The sequence below is a fragment of the Falco rusticolus genome, chromosome 1, assembly GCF_015220075.1.
Source record: "Falco rusticolus isolate bFalRus1 chromosome 1, bFalRus1.pri, whole genome shotgun sequence".
NCBI classification, from domain to species: Eukaryota; Metazoa; Chordata; class Aves; order Falconiformes; family Falconidae; genus Falco; species Falco rusticolus.
The window spans coordinates 12,197,694-12,222,477 of NC_051187.1; the positions used below are offsets into that span (position 1 = coordinate 12,197,694).

Genomic DNA, 24,784 nt, shown 5'->3' on the forward strand with positions numbered 1-24,784 from the left:
ACAAAGTACAATTCATAGCGCTTAAAGAAGGATGCACGCTGAGCCTGTATCAGGTTACTTTATACATCTACACGTTCAATGGGTAACTGTACCAAGCGCTAGCTAACAAGGAATATTAAATACAGTCAACACAGGAAACTGCGAGCAGACATACGATCACCTGAATTGCCTTCAAAGTCGTTATCTATTGTGCTCAGCAACAGAACAATGAGGATTTGGGGAGGGGTGGTTTGGTTTATAACAGAGCAGCAAGGAGAAAGCTGCCTTTTGCACAATAGCGCAGGGAAGGGAAGTAACCTGTGAAGCAGATGAACTGGTTCCTAGAGCCTTTCTCAGCCCAAAGGAGTTTAAACCTTACCTTCTCAAAGGAGTGCCCTAACCTCCAGACTAGAAACAAGATAAGGATAAGCCTCATCTCCTCCTACTGCAACCAAGTCACTGAACAGACAGAAAAGAGAATTCATGAATCAAACTCCAGCTCCTTTGCCCTATGAAAAGTAAATTACTTTGGAAAACAGGATGTCTTGGGTCTTGGCATTTCTAAACTTCACTTGAAATTCAAAAACTCCTTAGAGCAGGAACCAGAATCCAGACTTCCTCTTCCTCCCCAGGGAGTTTCCGACTCAGCATGTTACAGACTTAGACTCCTGTATCTTATCTCTCTGTCTGTCCCGGGACTTCTGTGTTCCTGCCTATCTAGCAGTCTAACTTCAAGAAGATGAAACAGTGACCTCATCTCAGAAGAACTATGTTCGTTCATTGAAGAACTGGTTTGGGATGTGAAAGCAGTGAATTCAAGTGCATCAAGGCCATGAGGCCTTGGACCCAGATCCTCTAATTCCTGGTGAAGTGTTTTAATCATTAAGCTATTTTGAAAATATGTTTTCATAATAAACTAAATAACTATAAGTACACTAAATAATAATTTTGCTCCCATTACAGCCTTACACAGCTTGACACAGCTGCTACTAAAACCAGCTGAATGTATTCTATCACCTTATTATGAATACATACTTTTAATAAAAATTAGTTCAGCCAATAAAATGGAGGTGAAAAGAACATAACACAACTGCTAATAACACACCTGCATAGTACCCTGCATTAGGATGCAAGGCACTTATGAAATCCCCCTGAAATCCAGGGGTGAGCACTGCATGAACACAAGGTTTTGCTGAATGCAATGCTGTAGTCAATCACATTACTATATACACGCTTCCATTAGTAATTTAGTTATGCAGATACCCTGGAGTGCAAATGAAGTGCAAATTCAATTAGTATAACGTGATGAAAGCATCTTTTTAAATTACTGTCATCCTTACTTGAGAAGGCTTCCAAATACTGGATGTACCTTCAAAAGCCTACCACAGTTGGTTGATTAGGGTATTTTTCTGGGATTTTAGAAAGCAAAGAAGATAAAGGGCACATTCAGACACATATGAATGCTCAAGAGTAAATCATTCTATGTCACACGTTCACCTTAAATCCTCTGCTTCCGTCAACTTGTGACAAGGCAGATTACTAATGCAGATACTTGAAAAGCAACTTCCAATTATCACTTCCAAAATGCCTGCAAAAACTAATTAGGATAAGGAGACAAACCTACATTCTCTCACATAGAAATATGTAACATGCAAGATTATTAAAGACTATTCAAATGATTCATGTATTCACTTAGATTTTGCTCTGAAATATTTCAAAAGAAATCAGAAAAGTACAGGACTAGTCACCAGAGAGCTATGATTCTATTCTCAGCTCCTTCATGAATGTTCCACATGACACTGTCAGTTGTAAAACAAAAAAAGTGTTTGTTTTGTCATCTGATTCAGAACTGTAGCATTATACTCACTAAATACAAATTTCTAAAGCATTGAGTCCTGTGACTGAAGGTCAGAATAATTTTTAAGTAAGTACAGAGTTATTTCCCAAAAAGACAGTTAGGATCTGCTCCAGTAAATGTTACATTTAACAACTATTTTGATACAAGTCATCCCACAGATTTTGTGCCTTGATCCAGAGAAAAACATTTAACACCGATTCTATTGTTCAGAAAGCTACCCACATCCCCTATCATCATTTCATCTTCCTTACCCTACAGAGCATCTGCTTCTCAAAACTACGTTGGCAGAGCCCTCTAGTGTAGATATAGTATATGCAAGCATAAAGATTCAGGGGGTTGCCTGCTTTAAAAAGAAAAAAAAAAAGAAAAACCAAAATGACAAACTGAGCTGACTAAAGCCCTCTTCCACTAGAATATATTGGAATATGTACTGTAATATATATTGGAAAAAGAAGATACATGTGTACTAGCACAGTTTATGGTCTTTGGTTTCACTTGTGATGCGTATGAAAATAAACTACAATCTCCAGAAACGCGCTAAGAGAAGAAAGAAGAGATACAGAAGTTCGTTATTTCAAATTTATAAACAACCCTAGCATCAGTATTACTGAAGTGATGCAAAAAATGCCAGAACAAATGCACCTCTGTCACAAATTGCTCAGTGTCTGAACACCAACCATGTAAAACAATGGGATTTAGAAAGTTCCATTATCCTACACCTGTTTCATTTGATGAATTACTTGATAACAATAAACCTAAGAAAACAGATTGTTTTCTGGAGGAGAGATGAAGAAAATTACAAGAGTGAAATTAAGCAAATAAATTCTAGCATTACTATTTCCTATTACATAACTGAAATACTGTTAGGAAACATCAAGCCATTAATATTAGATACCAATTCTCTGTTTACTGTGCAACACACTGCAAAAATCAGGAGCAAGGTAAATAACTGTATCTTTCCAAAACTCTGTAGCACGAACGGGTCCCTAGAAGGCAACCTGAACAGCATCCTGATAAGAGTGAAGACCTGTATCACTTGTGATGGATACTGTTTCTCTAGCAAGCAGAAGAAAATACAGTATTTTCAATATGAACACACTACTGGATCTGATTCAAGCAAGTTTAACATCCCACATACAGTTGGCAACTTCCAGTCCTCCCAACACTATCATTAGTAGTATGTCAGACTAAAAAATGGCAGGAGAAATGGGAGCTAGATTTTTTTCTTTTCTGCCAAGAAGCACGAAAGAGACTTACTTCGAAACCAGTACAGCAGCTGCATCTCGAGCCTTATCACTGACAACCAAGTAACACTAAAGATAAAAGAAAACTAACTGTAAAAGAATTCATACATGTAGATTTAACAACTACATAACTTTGTAAATATTAGGTAGTATATTCATGTACAATGACAAACATTATGAGTATATAAATTATGTAATTATGATGATTACAAAATGAGCTTAAGATTAAAAAAAAATTAAAATCCCCATTTAACAAACCATATCTCAGGCAAGAAAGTCTCCCTTCTAAAGTGTCTTTCAAAGCAAGTTTACCTTTACTGAAACCTTAACTTACAGTCATATTTGTGCTACTACATGCCTGCAAGTGATAAGCCACTGATGTGCTGCAAGTGTCAAATACCTAAGCTGTTCAGGTATTTTGGGGGAGAGGGTTGTTTTATTCTAAGGCATGACAAGTTAGCCACTTTGGCTTATGCCTAGTGAAACATCATTATCTCTGTTGAAAATTCTTCATGCGGTCATAGCTTCCAATGCTACTTACTCACCCTGATCAAACACTAATTTCCTATATAAGTCATCAAACTTAGCTTGCAGAAAAAAATAGTAGTATTTTCAAATGCTAAAAGCTGTTAATGTAATCAAAGACACACATTCATATCAGATAGTCATAAAAAATATATTACTTCAGGGAAAACAAGTAACACTCATCTGACACTAAAGCAGCAAAGAACATGCTGAGATTCCAAAACTATGGAGAAATTTTTTAGAGATTAGGTACAGAAAATATGGACTTTAATATTCTGAAAAGACAGTAATTTATTACATGTTGAAAGATTAAGCCTAAGAAAAATACCACAGGTTTGAAAGTATGACAAGATGTATTATACTTACTTTTGCTATTTTAAGTATGCGATCCATTGTTGGCATACGAGCATGCCCTTCCTCAGAAATTATACTTCCATCAAAACGGGCCAGATCAAAAGGAATCAAGCATATCATGGAGAGCCATAATAAAAGCATGTAACGAGTTTCCCAAGTCTGGAAAAAAATGGAAAAACAAAATGTGTACTCCGTTTTCTGGAGTATATTCCAACAAAGTACCTGGAGCACAAGCTATCCACTAGCTCCAAGAATTTCCAAAGTAAGATGACAAAAGAGAAAACTCCAAACCTGAATGCTCTGAAACACCACAAGAGACAGAACTACAAGCGATTCCAAAAAGGAAAATTGTAACAAAATTAACAGACCCTCTCCTCTGGACCTGAGATCCAGATAAGTTTATTTTCTTCCCAAAGGAAAACTGATTGTTGCAATTTCCCTTGTTTCTCCTTCCTGCAGCCCATTTTCGCCTCCAGTCACAAGTATGAGAGAAACATTTTCATCCTCATTTCTTACGTATTGCTTTCATGGGTTTACTGAAACAACTTCAGGTGTGTTTTCAGAGACAGACAAGAAGGAACTTTCAAAGCAGTACAACTACATCAACAGCAAAGTGGTCAGAATTTATGACGTTCATTAGAAAATTAATTTAGAGCAGCAATGCAATTATTGTCTTCGTATCCATGATTTCTGCTACTTATAATACATGATGATCTCTCTTAAAATTCAGCCTTATTAAAGCCTTCTGGAATTATTTTTCCTTACTCAAAAATATATCAACTACAGTATCTTGGAATTGGACTCGATGATCCTTATGGATCCCTTCCAACACCAGCCATTCTACGATCTCAATCCCTGCTTAAAAACTCTTTGCTTACATAATCTGTCAAATCAGAATTCCTGCACAGAACATTCCCAGCCAAATAAAACTTTAAATCAGGACACAGCATGAAGTGGTGTCACACTGTTTTTCAAATCACAAACAGGTAAAAAAAAAATATCTGAAATCCTGTGTTAAGTTTTCCACATCCAGGAATATATTATCAACAGGAAGAAATCCAAGTGATTTATGCCTATTGCCATAATTGTGCAATTTTCTCAAATCTTCACCTCCCTCCTTTCAAATGAAAAGGAGAAAAAAACCCAAACCCCCTCACAGATCTGAAGACAGATGTTGGGAGACTGGGTAACAATAAAACACTTCATGAAATTAAAAAAAGACAAGTAACTATCATCTTCATTTCCTCATCAAAATAGAAGTTCTCGTGCCAACTTTGACAAAACTCAAAGGTTTAAAAAACGGCCTCTTTACATTAAGAAATAGGAATAAATATGTAAAACCTAAATACTCAGTTTCCTGTGATTTTACTTTTATTACTTCAAGCTAAATTACTGTGACTGTTAATGATACGCATAGCAGGAAGAGAATTTTGCAGTTACTCCTTTTAGAAGTTCAGTATCTTTCGCAGCCTTTCTTATTACTGTTGTTTCAATTCATTTGTTCCCTTATACAAGTGGTTATAAAGATTCTACTTGCACCTCTATCACCATCACTTCTAAATCCTTAGAACATATCCCATGAAAGAAAAACTTAAGACCTCTCCTTTCAAAAAGACACCTCTTTTCTGACAAGATGACTTCCATAATAAATCCAGATGTTAACACCGGGCAGGATGTTGTATCACTGCTTTATACATTTCTTTCCAGACTTTTTTCTTATACTGTTCATCAGCTTTTTCTGCTGGAGAAACAAAAGTTAAACAAAAAGCACAGCAAGTTCTCACCTCAGAGTCTTTTGGATTCTGGTCTACAAGCAGATCCAAAACAGGCTGTAGATCAACTACTTCATGAGGAAACAGTGGGAGGAAAAGTTTGTACCCTCTCACCTGTAAAAAAGTTTCAAAATGTAGTAAGCTATCTGGCATGGTCAAGTACTGAGGAAGAAGAAAAGATCCTTTGAGGAGCTTCTTGTGTATGACCCTCATGTAGCAAGAACAGTAAGGATATGGATTAAAGTGTTAAATACCTTCAGAAAGAACTAATGGAATGATAATTCTTTAACTTTAAAACAAGAGACCTCTGGAGACTCTTTAGTCCCAACTCTCCTGCTAAAGCATGGCCACCCACAGCAGGCTGATCAGGACCGTGTCTGTAGGATAGTCAGTATCTGCAGGGGTGGAGGCTCCACAACCTCTCTGAGCAATCTATCCCAGTATTCAATCCTTAAAGCCAAAAAACGTTTTCTTATGCTCAGATGGAAAGTCCATAGTCCATCTAATTCTTCATCATACTTTACTCTCTTTTTTTAACATTATGACTGTTTTGTCGCTCAGTATCTCAACATCTGCAATTCTTTTTGCAGTCAGACCTTGATTTTTACTACTCTGGATCATTAAATAACATAAGCTATCATGAAAACCATACAAAAAAAGAACTAATCTTTCACAGTACAGTTTAAAACATTTCATTGCATTACTTAGACGTTTATTTATTTTACTATTTTTGAAAATGTGGCATATTTAGAAGTTAAACAGCAAAGAAAATATTGGAAACTTAAAACATTGCAGTTACAGAATGTTAAATTTGGGGTTTTCTTACCTTTGTAATGATGTAAAGAAATTTAAAAGCCAGGTGAACTAGAGGGGGAGGAGATCCTTTGTCTCGTGCTATATCCAACAATGAATTCATCATCCATTCTAATGAAAGGAGAGGAAAATAAGTGAGACGACATGCAGTTAGCTTACAGTTTCTCATACTCCTAAGAACTGAGAGGGAGACAGTAGTCATATAATGAGTAATATCAGCCACAGCAATCTTGTAATGCAAATATGGACCTTCTAGTTTAACATATTTTCAAGATTTTGATTCAAAATTTTTTTCAAGAAGATATTCCTACCTAAGTGGCGATCCAACAAGTGAGGTTGCTCCTGGTACTTGTCCATTATACCTGAAAAGGAAAATGTATCTGTAATAAACTATTCAAATTAAAAGCTCTTACAGGCATTAATTGTGAGATACAGCCTGATTCCAGACAGCTTTAGCTTAAGATTTCAGCATCCTTGGCTGCCACCATCCGTAAGCAAGGTCAAGAAGGAAGAAAACTACAGAGAAGTAACTGTAAAAATACAGTCTTCCCCCTTCCCTAGTGCAATCATTTACCTACACTGAATCATAAACTCCCTTCCAGGGGTCTCTCTAATTACTATGGACAAATCTCACAGCTAGGTGAAACAAGCAATCACTCCGCTTGCTGCTGTCCTTCAGTGCAGAGCTCTTTGCGGCTCTCCTTTCCTAAGCACAACTTGCCAGCACATGATTTCTGATGGAACTCTGCAAACAGAGGACATTAAACCACTGTGGACTAGCTGCTCCAGGCATACCAGCTTCACACTGCACTCCTACTCACACAGTGACCAGAATGCTGCTTTACAGCTTTCCCCGCCTTGCTGTTCACATATTCCTCCTAAACATATGGAATCCCACTCACTTTTACACGGTGTTCTATTTGTTAGCATGTCAAATTACCGATTGCCTCTAAAAACACACACACACGCAAAGATACCTCAACATCTAGAAGTGTAGTACCATGACACTTTTCTGATTCTGAGGCCGACAGAGTCATGGGGAAACCCTCCCTGGATACCTGGGTATCTTCCTTCCCGTGCCCAGAACACATTTAAAGACATAATTCCACCACTGCAGACCTGTACTGAAACACTGTATAGGCACTGCAGGAAATAATTCAGCAAAGAACAAAGAATCCTTGACACATTTTAACCTGACAAATACAAACTGTAGGTATTACTATCTGTACTCCTCTAAACTTTTCACATTACTTAAATCTTGCCAATAATATGTTACCTTCCTTTTGGGAACTGACTTGAAGAAAGACAAGTTGAAACTGAATATTGAAAAAAAAACTAGGAACAACTTGCCACAGCTTTTAGAAACAAAAGCATTTCAATTTAAACCTAGAATCAACAAAAAGCAGCTACAGGAATGAAAGCTGGATATTGTAAGAGATCATCAAGTGATCCAGTATTGCACTGGGGATTGCCTGGCTCAGGTATTTGATCAGAAAATAGCTTTTTAATTACAAAACTAAAATACCTTCTTACCCTCTCATTTTCCTGCATTTGTTTCTCTCTCAAACAATTTTGCTCACTATCCCTTTTCTCCACTTGTCACATCAACACCTAGATTTAAGACATAACTCAGCTTTGACAGTGCTGTAGCTGACCAGTGGATGACAATGCGCAACCACTTTAAAGACACCAGCCAGTCCAACAGCATCCTTGCAGTAACTCGTGTAATTCCACTCCGATACCATAGTGCTGTCTCCTGTCAAGAGGAAAGCCTGATCTCCTAATCATCACATAACTGCCCACTGTAATTGATGATACCTTAAGCTGCGTACAAATAACAGAACTAGCGAATACAAGAAATTCCATCAACACTCAAAGCAACAGCTCTCAAGCAGAAATGGAATGTAACGGCAAATTCCTCATCTTACCAAATTCTTTGCCCAGATCAGTCTGGCAAGCTAATCTAAAACAAACCCTAAATCTAAATGCTGAAAAGAATGAAGTGAAAAATCACAGGTTTTCTAATGCTATTATTTCAAAAAAAGATCTTCCTAAATTTTCTTACAAAATTATAGTTGCAGATTAAACTATCTTCCAAGCTTCCATTTCTAACAGTTCCCAAAAAAAATGAACAACACATTTTTGTGAATGTTTCGGAGACCTGCATCAAAATCTGATAATTTTTATAATTATGATATATGATCAATATCAACATATATGATACATAACTGATTATTATGGCATTATCTGCGTATGGATTAAAGGTATTCCGTAAGCGTCAATGTTACATGCCACACCAAGCCTGTTACCATATTTGGGATATTTTGCCCAAGAAAGATCAAATGATACCATATGACACTAAATATTATAATCAAATATTGAACATGTACAGTACCTATCAGTTTTAAGGATATTAACACTGTATTTACTAAGCAACGACATGCATGCAGAAACTTCATAAATACAATTTAAATACACAGAGACAGTACACATGATACAGAAGACAGAGAGGCATCACAAAATGATCTGTTGGAGAAGAAGATGTCCTTTCAGACACTTGAGAATTTTTCAGTAATGACTTTTCTATCCCAAAGTCTACCATTTCACCTGTGACACTGAATCATCAACACAAATCTAAGTGTTCTTGCTACTGCTTTCTGAAGTTACATGTTCATCATTAAACTCCTCAGATGGAACAGCCAGTTAAGTCAACTGAGTATAATACTACTGAGAAGCTTCTGCAGGGTCAAATTTCCAAATTCTGGGGTTTCTGGTTTATTGTCTACCTCTCTTTGTCAAAAACCCACCAGCTCAATATTTTGACTGCAAGTTTTTGCAATTTCACCATTTTTGCAACAATACTTGCAAAATGCTAGCTTGATTTGTAAATACGTGAAACCTTGCATTAACATGCAAATCACCCGGTCAGGATATTGGCTCCAATACACAGATGTGCTTTATAACAGGCTAATTACCTAGGGCACTGCTACATGTACATAATTATAACACTTGTACATTCAGCTGAGGTCCAGAAGCAGAACAGCTTTTGTTCTATGGCAAAAAAGCTGTTACTAAGATCTAAGTTGCCTTCACTCAGAAACAATTACAAGATCTGTGTGGATTCAGCTGCCTTTCATACTTCCTATGAAACTAAAAATATGAAACTAACTCTTTAAAGCTCAAAGAAATTTAAACAAGTAATCAGGTATAAAAATGGCTTTGACAGACATACAATCTTCAACTAAATTATTGTCTGCATTTGAATAGGAAACTGGAAGCTAAACATGGGCCAGAATTCAGTTGTCTTAAATCTAAGACCTGGGGCTTTATTTACAGCAGTTAAATACCTTACAATAACGGTACAGATATCTGGAAAACAAATGAGTAGAAAAATAACTCTAAACTACCTGTTGATAAAGTTCCAGCATTATCACCAATAGAAAATTAACAGTTTGGACCTTTTTTGGTGGCAAGATGCTCTAAGCAACACAAGAACGTGCTCCCTTTGGATGATGTGCTCACCTAGGAATTTTTCCACGGCCATTTCTCGAGTCACCAGGTCCCCAAAGACCCCCTTGAGGTTACCGATGAGCCCCCTGACCTCCTGGCTCTCCGTGAAACTCTCCAGGACACTTCTCGTGGTGGCGACCCCCGGCTCCTGACTCCTGCCATCCTCTGGCTCGGGCGCCGCGCCACCCATCTCGCCCAGAGCCATGCCCGAGGCTCCCTGCAACTGGGCAGAACGGCCGGTCAGTCAGGGGTCCCGGAGCTGGGGGTCCCGGAGTGGGACCGCCCCGGCCGCGCCTCACACACGTCTCACGCCGAGCCGCCGCCCGGCCCCGCCCGCCGCCATGCGGCCCACCGCACCCCTCCACGGCAGGCCTGGCCCGGCCCGGCCCGGCCCTCCCCGCCTGGCCCGCACAGCCACCGGCTCCCGGAGGCGGCACCGGGGAGGGCGAGCGGCCCCCTCGCCCCCTCACGGCGACCCGCGCCACGGGCGACCCGCGCGCATTACCCCGGCAACGGCCACGGCACTCCCCGGCCCCGGCCCCCGCCTCCCTCCTACGGGGCGCCGCGCGGGACCAAAAGGTGCGGCGGCGGCTGCGCTCCCGCGCGCGGCTCCGCCCCTGCCGCAGGGCCGGCGGGCGGCTGAGGGGAGGCTGGCGGGAGGGCTGAGGGGGCCGCAGGGCGGGCTGGGGGGCTGAGGAGACGGCAGGCCCGGGGGCGGCCGGTCCTGGCAGGCGGAGCGCTTTGCAGCGTTTATTGCCGATTCCGTGATCCGCCGGAGCGCAGAGCCCGCGGTTTGCGGCTCCTCAGCGAGCTGGGGAAGGCGCCTGGAGCTGGGCGGCGGCCCAGGCCCTGCCCGCGCCCCCGCAGCGCTCTCAGTGCTGCGCAGGGCACAAAAGGCGTGTGGAAGGCACCTGGGTTACACCGTTATCCATGACCTTCTCCATTTCTCACTCTAGCCACGCCAAAACTGTCTATTATATGGTTAACATAATAACTCATTATCTAAACCTTATAAAATTCTGGATACAAAAATCGAATGCTGAAAGCTACAACTACAGAAAAAAAGGGAAGGGAGCGGGACGACTCAAACGTCTACCCCCTCACAGCAGTTACTATCTCTCATGCCATATTCTTTCCCATTAGTTTTCTCGGAAAGATATTTTATCGTATTTCGGCCCAAGACATCCCACATCTCCACTTCCTTTCCCACACACTTTCCCCCTGAATATTTTACCAGATGACAGCACTGCTTTTCCGCTTCTCTCTTGACATGTCACCAACACTAGAAAAGTAAAGCTGGGTTCTGAATTAGCCATTGACTAAGTCACCTCAGGTTATCTTTTTAACCTCACAGAGAATAAACTCAAAGGATCAGACCAGCTGCCAAACTGAAATGGGTGGTCAGGGCGAGATGAGTTGCCTTCAGAGGTGCTCCTTCAGCTCCGCTGGTTATAAAGGAAATTCAGGAAGAATTCAGTCTGGTCAGGACCTTAGGACAGGTAACTGCTCTTTCCCAGTATCCAGCAACTCCAGCCACACCCAAATCCCTTATCTGCAGGCCCAAATTCATTAAAGCAAACCACAATCACAAATACCTAGTTTCTGCAATGTATTTTATTTGAGAAGGAGCTTAAGTTCACATGTCCTTTCCAATGTAATAGATGTATTTCTGTTAACATTCATAAATTCTAGTACACATGCACTTTGATACCAGCTTCCTCAGACCTGGATCTTCTAGATATCAGCTATGATTTCAGCTGTGTTCTAACTCTCTTATTCCACTTCTCCACTGTTATAATTGTACTAAGTATTATAACCACACTGTGACAGCTTCACCCTAATTGTAGCCCAAATTCAAAGGAAGTAAAAAATTTTAACTGTTTGTATTATATTTACAGAGAAATGCATTTTTTAAAATATTATCTCAATTACAACATTAAATTTTATGAAATCTTTATAGTACAGCTATTTAAAGCTGAAAAAAGTAGACAATTTAAGCATTTTTTAATATAACATTTTAGGTATTAGTCATGACAGCTGTCTGAAGCCTAAATATATAAGTTCAGTCATCCTTGCTTACATCTTCCAGTTCACATATAAGTGCAGTCCAACAAATGTTTATTTACTTTCTTTACCACTTTATTCCATTTAAAAAAAGCATGGATTTGCTAATGTACTCTAGCTCACACTGTATGCCAACATCTCTGTTGCATGGTTTTCTCCCCACATTCTCATTGCCTATGTTTTCTGTAAAAATAAAGCAGTTAGGAACATTATAAAACATTACAAAGCCATCTAATTTGACACTGTTCCTTCAATAATCCAGCATTGGCAGAACAGACTGGCTTTGCCTACTGTACATCATTTTATAAAACTGAAAATATATCAAGCACCAACCACCCAGCACCACAGATGCTTTCTCATCACCAAAACACTAAGCCTCCCTCCCACTTTTTGCTATCTTTTTACAAAGTTATTTAAATATGTTACTATCATAGTATAACACACTGAAATACCATACTAAAACTATGATATGTTATTATCAAACTCATATGGTAACAACCCGCTTTCTGACCATACAGTTAATTAGCGAGGAACTACAGAGACATCCTTTTTAGGAAATACCACTGTAATTTAAATTTCTCGTAGCAAGAGAAAAACAAATGCATGTAAGTAAATTACATTAAATTAAAATACATATTAGAAATTATATTAATTATACACGCTTTCCAAGTGCAGTCCAAAGGGCTTTGTCTACTCTTTAAAAGCAAAAAGAGAATGTTTTCATTTTCAGATTCATAGAATCTGATTTAAATTTTGCAAGTAGGACACTTAACATGGGAAAGACAACAGAAATATAAAGGGGAAAGGGGATGGACACAGAGACAAAAAACTAAAACAGAATAAAAGAGGGGAGACATAAGGAACTGATTATTATTTCAAGCACCGCAATCCCACAACAGTAGCTCTCAACAACAAACTGCTGGTAGAGACACAGGAGTCGTGGCAAGATGCAAACCGTGGAAACAGAGCAGCTATGAAGTGAGACTCCCTACGGAGAGTGAGGTTAGGCTGACTGTCATGCTACTTTTCCAACCTAGTGGACTCTTCACAAACAATGCAGTCTTTTCCTTCAGCAGCATACAAACCTGTGCTAGTAAACTAATGTATATGTTAAAAATTACACAATCACTCTTAACATTTAGTGAGGCTCAAAAGTGTACTAAGCCTTTTACACGTTAGGTGTTTTACCATCAACATTAATTCCTAGTTTGCGTTACTTCTGGTAAGTAGGCGCTGTTTGTTACTAATTTCTCAAACCTATCTGGTTACTTTAGAAGTTTTCTCATTACGTTTAGGGTAGATCCCCTGTATCCTGTCCCAAAATGGTTCCAGTGGTTTATGTAATTAAAGAGCTGATACAATTTGTTTCGTTTCTCAAATCCTGGAGCTTTGGGTATTTTACTGTGATAGGCAGAGAAAAAACAGCTGCTAAACCCCCCAAACATTCCAGCAATGGCCAGTTCAAACTCTGAATGGCCATAGAAGGAAGCAGGATCAAAGATAATTGGCCCAGAGTCGTCCTCCGCCACATTTCCTGCCCACAGGTCCCCATGCAGGAGAGCAGGAACAATTTCGATGTCACAGAACATTTCAGGAATCTTTAGCTGAAAAAGCACGAACAAATATGTAACCATTAAAAGAGTTTTGAAGAAACTATTAAATAAAATAAAGTACTGTAGTATGTAAGAGACTAAGCTAGTCAATTACTGCCTATTTTCAGTCCTCATGGAGTGCTTTTGAAGTTGATAGCTACAAGCATAAACCTAAACTGTAAGCCAGTAATAAACAGTCCTGATTGTTCTTGACAGAGCTTAGCAAATCATTTAATTCACAGTCTGGTATCAACACCTAGTATTAATGTATTGTTTCTAGGCATGAATAGTGTTGGCCATCACAAGAAATAAAACAAATTTCATTTGAATTAAAATGTTTCAGTGGCAAAAAAGGGCAGCAGTAAACACCTGTACCAATTAAGCAGAACTAAGGAACAGATCTGTGATGTAAGCTTGCCGAGGAACACATTCCTGGTGGGTTTCCAAGTGCTGCATGGAGTGTGCCCTGAACCACAGTCGCAGCTGTGAGCCTGCACCAACTGACAAAAAAAAAACCAAAAACCAAACCAACCTGCCTGGACAGCAGAATCTTAACTGCTTTGTAACACCAAGTTCTTAGACAGGATTTACCACATTATTATTATTATTAGCTGTATTCGAAGAAGCAAATGTCAGTGCTGAATTACAAGTTTATTTTCACTGTCTATTGAAAAACTGAAAGAGCAACATGAATTCTTTTCAGCTGACAATGTTGTTGGACCAGCTGTGAAGCTAGTACATGTACTGGTGTTATATATATATATAAAATATATATAATTCACAATGAATATGCATTTTATATATATATAAAAGCTATGCAAATAGCTTATAAAACACCTTTAAAATTCCACTAATGTATATTTTCTAACATTCTGAAAAGCAGATTTAAGCTGTGGTTCATACTTTTAGCTGTGACCAAAGTTCTCGGGCTTCTCTATCTCCATAATCTTTTTCAATCAAATCCAATTGAGCTTGGAGTCGGTGACGAATAAAGAAGGAAGGCCAATCGTTCTGCCATTCATTCACCTAGAAAATATGATACAGAGGTTTGTAATAAACAATTTTAACATATACTTAGTCAGTATTAATAATACATAGATATCCAAGTTAAAATGTTCAATGCTGACACAATGCTGTAGCCAATGTTAGTATGACCTACGCACAATGTTATTAGACATTTCGTCAATTGTCCTTTTGGGAGTGATGCCCTGTCCCATGCTTAGGTTGTCTCTTAACATGAGATCCAAATTGAAGTTCTGGCTATTTTCATTCATTTACATTTTCCTGATGTTTTTTAGATGGAGAGTTTCTGGTGAGATCATTTCAGTTATTCCATATTATATTCCAAAATCTTTCTGGAATTGCAAAAGTATTTATTAATTCATATTTTTTTACTGGGTAATGTGTTTCTAATTCTGTGAAAAGTTGTAATTAGCAAAGAGTTTGAGATATTGGAAGTTCATTCAATTAAATAGCAGAATGAAATTCTACCATGTGCAAAGCCAGCAAATGACTGATTTATCTCTGAGAGCCCTTTCCAATGTCTTACATGATGTGTTACATGTGTTACTCTAAGAGTAGTGGATTTTACCATTCGAGGACCATGAAGTAGGGATTTAGAAAAAACAAAAACAAAGACATAGTATGTGAAGGGATGCTCGCTTTATTAAGTGTCACTAAGCTAAAAACTACCACATAATTTAAAATTCTTAATTCGATCCACTGTGTCTGCTTGCTACATGCACAGTAGCAAGCCACGTATGTTGAATAGCCGTCATATTCCCCTGCTGTCAGATCAGAATGGAACAGTGAAAGCAAAACTGTCATCATAAAGCTGAAGGCCAACAAAACAAGCTTTTGGATAAGGAGTTTACAGAACTGTATGAGTATGTGTCAGCTTTCACAGGCATGGAACATACCTGTGGTATATAACCACAGCAAGTGGCTGTATGGAATCCAAACTTATCCACATATTGAGACTCAGAGTGTCCTGCTCCTTTACCTAAGAAACAAAATAAATATTGGGAGTTTCAAGATCCTTACATGGTAAAGTTTGCAGACACAGAACTAAATTTCAGAGAACAGACATACAAAATAATTTTAAGCAGTAAGTTACACTTATTTCATGGTCACAACCCTCTCTAAAGATGGAAAGAACTCTCTTAAACTTGATACTGAATGGACATGGAGGCACAATTAGTAACAGTTAGTGACTTTTCTTTGTATAAATGAGTTAGACGTTCAGGAACAGAGTCCAGACACCACATTCAAAATCTACTGTCCCAACACTTGAACCTGTTGTCATTAAATACAGCTTATTTTTAATTCATAGATTATTTATGACCTTCATTAGGCCTTCACTCAAAAATAATGGATTAAAATATGTCTACTACTAAAAGTAGAACCTGGGAAGTCACAGGAAAGACAGATACAGACAGGTGGTTCTGGTCTTAATACTAACAACTCTAAAAGAATAATTCTTTGTATAGCTTCCTTTTATTTTTTTTTCCACTTACACCTTAATCCACTTTCCAAAGAGTGATGGAAGATGTTTTCATTTACGTTAATAGAAACTGGATCACAACCTTACACTGCTGAATTACAGTTGTCTTCAAGAAACAGCAATTGTTGTATATTTTGCTACATATTTGAGTTCAAAAATGTCATCCCTAACATCTTTAAAGGAGAACTTAATTATGGGCTTACTAATTGGGACCATATTCTGTAACAATTGCCTAAACTAACAGTAAACAAAAAGAGAGGATATCTGTAATATCAAGAACATTTTAAGAGGTTGATAGTACATGAGGCTGAAAGGTTCAGCTGACACTGAAAAAGACAAGTAGTCCAAATTTTCAGTTTGACTTAAGAAATATTGAAAGTTCTATCAAATATTAGCACTACTTCTTACTGAATTTCAGTATCCACATAGTTTTATGAAACTAAGTATATACAAAATGAATAATTAAAATAAAATTAATTTAGTTTTGTAAAGGTTAAAATGATACATTTAAAAATTGTAATAGTAATTATAGGTCCTATATAAATATAATGTACATTTGAGAAGTGTGGCATAGGGACATGAGGGACGTACGTCATGAAAGAGCGTCCCAGTATTTAATTATTATTACAAGTATAATGCACTACTGTACCACAGCCAAATTAATTCTTTCATTTTTGATTTAGTACATGATATCAATACTCTACCAATTGTGTTTCCCTCCTTTCTCAGCTTCTCTCCAAGTTTCTGGTTATAAAGGTGAAGATCTGCTAGCTGCTCTCCAAGCTTTGAAGAATATCTGTAGGATCAAAAACCAAATCAAAACTCAAACAAGACAAGCGAACAAATTATTACGGGGGAGGAAAAATCTCAATGAAACATGACCAAGTATATTTTGGGCAAATATGGAACCTCAATCAACTTCAGAAGTACATAACAGGGAGCAAATGACTAGACAACTCTGAAGAAATGGGTTGTAACATGACAAAACGAACCTAAGTCAGTGCTCTTGCAAGAAAGGTAAACGGAACACAAGGTTGTATAAACAGGAGCACAGAGTGCAGGAGGATCAAGTAATCCTTATCAGCTCCACATTAATAAGCAGAGAATAGAACATGGTGTCTACTTTTGGGCCTCATACTTCAAGATCAGCTGAGCAGCAATAATAATAGTCAGTCTAAAAAGAAACCATAGCAAGGACTGAGTTGAGGTTGCTTAAAGCAGAAGACAAGACAACTGAAAAACAATTAAAATATTTTGTGCAGATACCTGAACAGGAGCTGCAAGGACAGAAACTAATTTCTTCTCCATACCCAGAGTAGGTAGAAAATAACGGGTTTAAAATTGTAACCAGGAGGAATGAGATTAGCCATTGGAAAAACTTTCCTAGGAAGAGTGGAAGGGATTGGAACAGACTAGCTGGGGAGGCTGTGGAACTGCCATTATTCTCCCAATAAAAATAGATAGCTTGGACAAACAACCGCCAGAAGAGCCATATCCCTGTGTTCCCATAGAGGCCTGGAACAAAGCAGACAGTTCCTGAAAGCCTATGTTCAGGAGCCCGTGACTCCTGAATTCCACATTCAGGTTCGTTGATAAATGAACTAGAACTTCATGTTATCTATCCACTTATTTCTTCCTCACCCTTGTGCCTTCGACCTTGTTGACTGACTTCAATCATACTTGAAGATTACACTTAGAGAAGCAGAGGTTTCAAAAACATAAGAAGGCTGTCAGTTTAAAGAAAACTGATAGGCTGGGAAAGAAACTCACATGAAAAATCTCACGAGGGAAAGGTGGGCTCAACTCAGCCATTACCGCACTCACTTTAGTAGCATCAGCACACGTGGACCAGCATACAAAGCTCTAGGCTAGCAAGAGCATGCCATTTCTATTGCAGAGAAGGGAAAAACCAGGGAAGAACAAAATATGGGGAAGGTGTATGTACACGCACACAGAAACATATTTTTTTTAATATGTATGCACATACACAAACACAGAACTTGACAGATACAAAGTCTGAGAAAACAGAGAGGTTGTTCTCAGAAAGTTCTGAGTGACTGTAAGGCATAAGAAGATATGCCCCAAAACATAGTAAAAAGAAAGATGTACAGACGTACTTGTTGAGGTGCTTCATCTTTAGGTACTCCATGACAAACATTGCTCCTCCTCCAGGTAGGTCAATTACTTTAATAGGCTGAGGCACTCTTACAATATCGGTTTTCTGAATAGCTTCCAAACTTGCCATTTCCCCTTCAAACATTTTTCTAGCCTGTCAAAGAATAAGAATATCCTTGGGCTAAACGATGGATGTCTGCAACAAGCACTTCAGGAAAAACAGCCTTGTTTACAACGTTCCAAGGAGTTAATTCATCTTGATAAAAGAACACAAGCTGCAGCAAGGTTTCAGTCCATAAAAGGGAGACTTGAATACCTTAATTCTAACTTGTTTCCCAAATTCATTCCAGGGTAGTAGGATACATCACATTTCACCATGATTTCCAGCTGCTTATGGAACTACTACCAAACTACTTAGATGTAACAGTATCTCTGGGGATAATACCAAGACCTCCTCCTTCAAAACCACAGGTGATCACTACTAAATGAAGTGAAAGATTGAATCCTTAAACTGGTTCTCCTTCCCATGTGGATCCATGGCAGCCAGATAGAGATGACAGCACAAATATTAAGCCTGCACTTTGCATTTTTGAAGTAAAGATGCTGTTCTTCACAGCAGTTTTAGGATGTTATTTATATTGATAAAGCAAATTTCTGATGCACTCTGCTATTATAAAAAGCAATTGAGTATTCATTTAATAATAGAAAAAGTCAGGAGCTTTGCCTGAAAATTTGCAAGAATCTCACTGCTAGAAATACCAAAAGCAATGGGGAAGTTTGAAGTCTCTGTAGCTTTAGAAATAATACATGAGTTTTAGCACTGGTGCAGTTTTCTCCCTCCCACTATTCAACTGAAACATGAGAAGTAATGCAGTGAATGCAAATTCAGCTTTAGGCTTTTACAAACTACAAAAACTCAGCCTCCTTTTCACATACCACGATGCCAACTCCTGTTGTTGATGATTATCGCATTGCATTACACCTCATTATTCATTAAGCAAACCTGATGCATTAATACTTGATGTAAAACAGACTACAGCTTAAAAAAAAAAAACAAACTGAAAGGAAAACAGGAATAATTAAAAGTCAGCCTGAAAATGCAGAAGTCTGAATTACTGACAATCAGGTGCTTTTAAAATAAAAAGCTCTCTACATGCAATATTAGTAGTTAAATATCTGCTAGCATTAACCTGAGGTTTGTGGTTGATCTTAACAAATACTCGTCCACTGTCTGTTTCATAACCTTGGCCTTTGCTAATGTATCCTCCTCCCGAGCTTCCAAATGCCTTCAGAACAGAAGTTTTCAATTCCGTTTTAAGGATTTTTTCCATGGCAATTTCCAGGCTGCTGCAGCTGCTTTCGGCTAAATCCAGTGCAAAACAAGATTAAAGGTCTGGGTCCTTCTTTCACTGTCACTCTGCTATGAGGTAGTAAGGGCCACCCACCAAATGGGGAAAAAAAAAAAAAAAAAGGCAGCCAAAAAAACAACCAAATGTAAATCCAGAGATAACATTTCAAAAAATGCTTTGTTTCCCATAGGCATACATGAAAAATAAATATCTTTAGGAATATTTGCTACAATGAAATTGAGAGGTGTGTCCTGGGTCCTCTCTCAGCTGTGATGAGCTGCTGGTATTTGTAGTTTGGCCCCGTTTTCCCTCCCGAAGCCCCACTCGCGCTGTCGCAGCGGTCATTTTTAACTCGCCCACCAGAGGGCGCGTCAACGCAACACTACAAGTCGCGCACCCGTGTTGTCGTGCGGTTATTCAGGGTATGCAAACCCAAGCTGCCGGCCGTACGGGTGTAATTAAATCACGCTGCCGGCCCTAAGTCAGCCACCAGAAATATGTAGAAAGGGTGGTGGGTCTTTCTCTCTGCTTGTAGTTTCTTTGTGTGGACTGGAGTATTTTTGTCATCACTAAGATCTTTAGAACGCTTTCCCTTCTTGGGGCGTAGTTCAGAAGCAGTCAAAAGATTTTCATTGCCTGAAAGTGCCCTCAAATCGGTGAAATAGTAAGTGCTCAGGGCTGGACATCATCAGGTGAAAATTCATAGAAAAAGCATCAAGTTGGTAATAAAGAAATTTAGGATACTGTTCCTTTATGCTTCTCCAGGTTTAACAAGATCTTTAGGATGTCATTTCCCTTTTTTATCTCCTTTCACAATCTAACACACAGAAAGAAGATCCCTTGGGTACTGCTGCATTCAATCACTTCATACTTGTAAAGTGCACGGACACCCTCTGGTATAAATCATCAAACCTTTAAAACATGTTATCGTAACCCAGACCCTACAACATTTGTTTTAATGTCTGTATGCAGATTACACGTATTTGCTTAGGTGGCTATGACCAACTCCTAGCACATTACAATCCATGGAAAAGACTGCAGTTCTTGTTCTCACTTGGAGAAGCAAAGCCTACCAGCTCCCCAGGGAATTTCTGGATTCTGTTGCCACTGTTGCACCTGCTTTCATTCACCTCTTTCACTACTGTTTGCATTGATTCATGTAAGCTATTTGGGTTTGACAGAGAAAGGAATGATTACTGGACTAATACTGGCTTCATTAGGTAGGCTTTTCATGACATTCACAAATGGCTCCAGTCCTAAACGGAGTGAAAAATACTGGTACAGCACAAGTTGTTTCTAAACCAAGTGATTTCTCCGAACATAGCTCCTTATGGTACACAGAACAGCTGGAACACAGGCCTCAAAGAGACAAATTAAGGAGGAACTTTTCTAACATCCCAATTTATTTGAGCAGGGTATTGCTTATAGAGTAAAAGCACAAGCTGGAAAAGTGCAGCTCAGCCTGGAATCAGAGCGTGATGCAGCACAGAAGAGTATTCAAAAACAGTAAGAATCCACATTTGATGTTATGTATCTTGGTTGGATGTTTGCGTTATATGTCTAAAGTAACCGGTGACTGCTTTGGCAATCCTACAAAGTCCAGCTGTAATATTTTATGATCATCACATTACTGGTATACTTACTGTAAAACAGATTTTCACAAAACAGAGCTGCAGAAAGTAATGTTGGGGAGAGGTAGAGAAGAAGAGTCAGCACTTACTGTAGGAGTCTTAGGTAATTTGTCCATACAGTCTCATGGAGAATTTGTGCCTAGAAAGTGAGCCACAGCTGCTAAAGCAAACAGCTGTGCCTGAACCAAATGAAGCTTAAAGCAGAAGTGCTCAGCACGTACATAAAATCACAGTAAACCAGTGCACATGCACTCAAAGGAACTTGATTATGGCTGTAGATCTCAGACCGTTTGAGGCAATTAGTTAAAATGACTCATATGACTGACTTATGGATAGTGAAAACACCAAGCAATTTGAATTTCAGGACATATGAAGCCCTGAAGAGTACCCTACCATTAGAACAATGGCCTCCAACTGCTGAAAGGAGGGAACCATACTCTAGGTTGCAATAGGGCATCTGGGGAAAAGAAATAAAGTTTTTTGACAACAAAATAAATTACAATGAGCATAGACAAATGAATTAGGGTATCTTTCACTATTTACCTGTAAGGAAAAAACCCAAAAGCCCCCCAAAAAAACCAAAACAAGCAAGGAGAATAGATCTTCATCCCCAATATTACTACTGAACCCGAAATTTCTGCAGTCAAGTATGCCATGGTCTTCTCTCCTACAATTTCTAGTGAAGATGCCAATAGTTACTGACTGTAACACTTCTTTCAGCATTCTGACGTTTTATTTCATTTTTTGTTAAACCAGACACAGGACTGTGTTACTCCAAATATATTGCATCACTTACATAGTAGCCAAGAGATAGGAAAGCCTTCTGTTTCCTTCCACGCTGGATCAATATTTAACTAGTAACGCACAGGTGAAAGGCCTGGTTTCCCAACACATTTGTTCACACTGTTTCCAGTCTAGCAACTTCAAACAGTATCATTTCAAATGCTGGAGGGAAAACAAGGCAAAAGCATCCCAGAGGGGCTCAGAGCGCTTGAGTGCACACGGCAGCGCCGGCTGCCCCTGCGCGTTCAGTACCATGGCCCACACCCACGGTGCGGAGTCACGCAGGACTGGCCCCGTCGGTGTTGCTGGGCTCCCGGTTTGAGACCAAGCCTCAGCGTTACGCTCGTAACTCTTCAGTTTTCTAGTTCTTTTCTTACCGTTTTGCTCACAACTGCTTCTAATACGTTTCTTTTCAAAGATTGGCCAGAAGACAGATACCCCATGCATACCGACAGAGAAAAAAAAGACCGTTTTACTGCTCCTCTGGGAGTAACAGGATCTAAAGATCACAGGAAAACAAAGCAGCTATACAGACCAGCGTAAGCCAAGAGCAAGGAAAGACTTTCCATAATAAAAACTCCCTTCCTTTGACAGAAGTTACAGTTTCTCAGTAAAGAGCTATTCCAAGGACAAATGATTCAGAGTTCCTTTAAACCTACACATCTGATCTTCAGCGTAACTGCACAGGCTGTAGCTCTGTATGCAGTATCAACCACGTCTTGGGAGATTTCAGAGAATTCTTTTGAGATTTCATTGGAAAATATGTTGAAGAGTAATTTATATTATTTTACAAAGAATAATAACACTATTGTGATTCTGGTGTAGCTTAATTATCGGAAATTTATTTTCCCTTTAAATCTTTTTGTCACAGTCAATGCCTGCATGACAAGCCAATTATATACCACTTCCCACCTGCTTTTATTTCTGCTACAAGCATCAGTTAAAATCACCAGATCTATTTTGGAATGGCAGTGAGGATGAAAAGCAGGAAGAAAAACAGTACAACAGTGCAGCAGTCCTATGGGCGGGCAGTTTTTGCAGATGGCACCAGTCCACAAGAATGAAAACAAAGTATCACCATGAAATGTAGGGTACACAAGAACTATAACCAATTCGGCAGAAATACAGGTTCTTGCACAGACGTTCAAACTAGATGGATATCCACAATTAGGACAGTCAAGCTCAGAGAGGCTGTGCAGTCTCCATCCTTGGAGGGTTTCAAGACCAAACACCTCAGTAACCTGGCCTGTCGCCATAGTTCATCCTGCTTGAAGCAGGAGATTGAACTGTGTGATCTCCTGAGGTCTGCCCCAACCTGAACTCTCCATGATCCTAACCACCAAGTCCAGACTTCCAAGTTTCCCTTCCACTAACTCCTCTCCAAGGCAGAGGCTGATATTGTTAAAATTACACATAATCATATTCCAACCCACTAACTAATTCCCTAAGGAATTCATTTCAAATTTTACTTTAAGAAACAGGTATAGGGAGATCTGGTTTCAACAGAAACTTGAGATGCTTTAGACTGCATATGCCACACATACATTGTGATCCACCTTGAGAACGAGACTTAGAAACCTCATGAGAGCTTATTCCAGTGCTTTACAATATACAAATACATGTACATTATATATTTAAGAAAAATTCAGTGGTTCTTTTACCCTTTTTCCCCCTGTCGAAACAGGAATGGAAAGTCAGCAAAATTATGATACAAAACCAGGAAACACAGAATGAGAGCATGGGCACAAGGAAACACGCTCACCAAATTTAGAATGTACACAGGGAGCCAAGAGGGAGGGGTGTATGAGAAGGACAAGCAAGACATGTTAGCATTAAACTACCAGAGAAAGAGATGAGTAACAAAGGCATGCCTGGAACACATAATGTAACAAAATGATCAAAGAGAACAATTCTAAGAGCAGTGCAGAACCATACAATACGTAAGGAAAAAAAAAAAATATTACTTTACAGAACTGCGGCAATTTCTTCTTCAGGGCCCACCAGCTGCCTGCCTTCAGAAGTGAAGATTTCATGCCCTTCTCCATCCCCAGATTCAACCGCTTTCTATAAGAACTCAAAACAAAGGGAGCCATGCTACAGTAAAGCCTGCTGTTGCATTCCATTTGTATTCCTCTCTACAGCCCTTCCATTTTCAATTGTAGCAAAAAATTGCTTTGAAAAATTGAGCATAATATCCTTTAAATTAAAACTCTAAATACATTTGTTTCTGTACAACACAATTTTTGTTCAATCACAAAAATATTTTGATTCAATTCTATGAGGAAAAGGTGATGTTTGAAGACTTACCATTTATCACTCAAGTCTATGGCTGACAGAAAATCCAACTTCGTATCACTTTTCACTTTCTAATGATAAAAAGTAATTAGGTATTTTAGCAAAATAAACATGTTGATTTGTTAAAGATTTGTAAACAGAAGGACTTTGTTAAATAACTTCTAACTTTATTATGCAGGCATATGGAAATAAACAGTTAAGGGTTCTAACCAATTGACTGCTGTTTTCTTCAGTGACACACTGCTCCAGATTAAAATCCAGGATCACTTTCCCATCAACATCTCTGATGACCATAATTGTCTAACAGACAAGGGACTTTTAACAGGTTAGAGCAAGCAGCTCCCCAAGAATGAACACAAGCCGTAAGGTTTTAATTCAGAAAATAGAGACGACAATA

At 38.9% G+C, this 24,784-nt stretch overlaps 2 protein-coding genes across 5 annotated transcripts in view; both read right to left on the bottom strand.

Annotated features, from left to right (window-relative positions):
* TBCD (tubulin folding cofactor D) overlaps positions 1 to 10,674 on the bottom strand; it is a 129,570-nt gene extending 118,896 nt beyond the window's left edge. The window contains exons 1-7 of one of the 2 annotated variants that reach the window (XM_037409815.1): positions 10,561 to 10,674; positions 10,068 to 10,278; positions 6,857 to 6,907; positions 6,559 to 6,656; positions 5,745 to 5,846; positions 3,973 to 4,119; positions 3,095 to 3,150 (exon numbers count right to left, since the gene is read on the bottom strand). In XM_037409815.1, coding sequence (XP_037265712.1) covers positions 3,095 to 3,150; positions 3,973 to 4,119; positions 5,745 to 5,846; positions 6,559 to 6,656; positions 6,857 to 6,907; positions 10,068 to 10,260 — 647 coding nt within the window. In that variant the 5' untranslated portion in view covers positions 10,261 to 10,278; positions 10,561 to 10,674. The remainder of the gene's footprint in view (positions 1 to 3,094; positions 3,151 to 3,972; positions 4,120 to 5,744; positions 5,847 to 6,558; positions 6,657 to 6,856; positions 6,908 to 10,067; positions 10,279 to 10,560) is intronic. The other variant, XM_037409824.1, reaches the window with a different exon arrangement.
* A 977-nt stretch (positions 10,675 to 11,651) lies between these two features.
* Positions 11,652 to 24,688, bottom strand: FN3K (fructosamine 3 kinase). 3 transcript variants are annotated; one of them, XM_037409890.1, is made up of 7 exons: positions 24,400 to 24,688; positions 24,057 to 24,165; positions 18,332 to 18,483; positions 16,919 to 17,010; positions 15,631 to 15,713; positions 14,615 to 14,737; positions 11,652 to 13,723 (listed from the first exon to the last, which is right to left on the bottom strand). In XM_037409890.1, exons 2-7 carry the CDS (start codon positions 24,135 to 24,137, stop codon positions 13,385 to 13,387), a joined length of 870 nt encoding a protein of 289 aa, XP_037265787.1. In that variant the 5' UTR covers positions 24,138 to 24,165; positions 24,400 to 24,688; the 3' UTR covers positions 11,652 to 13,384. The 3 variants fall into 3 exon arrangements, with proteins under 3 accessions (XP_037265787.1, XP_037265768.1, XP_037265778.1); XM_037409871.1 differs by having other exon boundaries at positions 24,057 to 24,688; XM_037409881.1 differs by lacking the exons at positions 24,057 to 24,165; positions 24,400 to 24,688 and adding an exon at positions 19,520 to 19,772.
* Positions 24,689 to 24,784: the final 96 nt, after the last annotated feature.

What these genes read in the sequence shown, in the direction of transcription:
- FN3K (XM_037409871.1), bottom strand. Translation starts at nt 24,215, where the DNA reads ATGGAATGCAACAGCAGGCTTTACTGTAGCATGGCTCCCTTTGTTTTG. An exon ending in AATTGCCGCAGTTCTGTAAA is followed by an intron (nt 18,484 to 24,056) that starts GTAATATTTTTT and finishes ATTCTTTGACAG; the next exon opens with GCTAGAAAAATGTTTGAAGG. An exon ending in AAAGGAGGGAAACACAATTG is followed by an intron (nt 15,714 to 16,918) that starts GTAGAGTATTGA and finishes TTTGTTTCTTAG; the next exon opens with GTAAAGGAGCAGGACACTCT.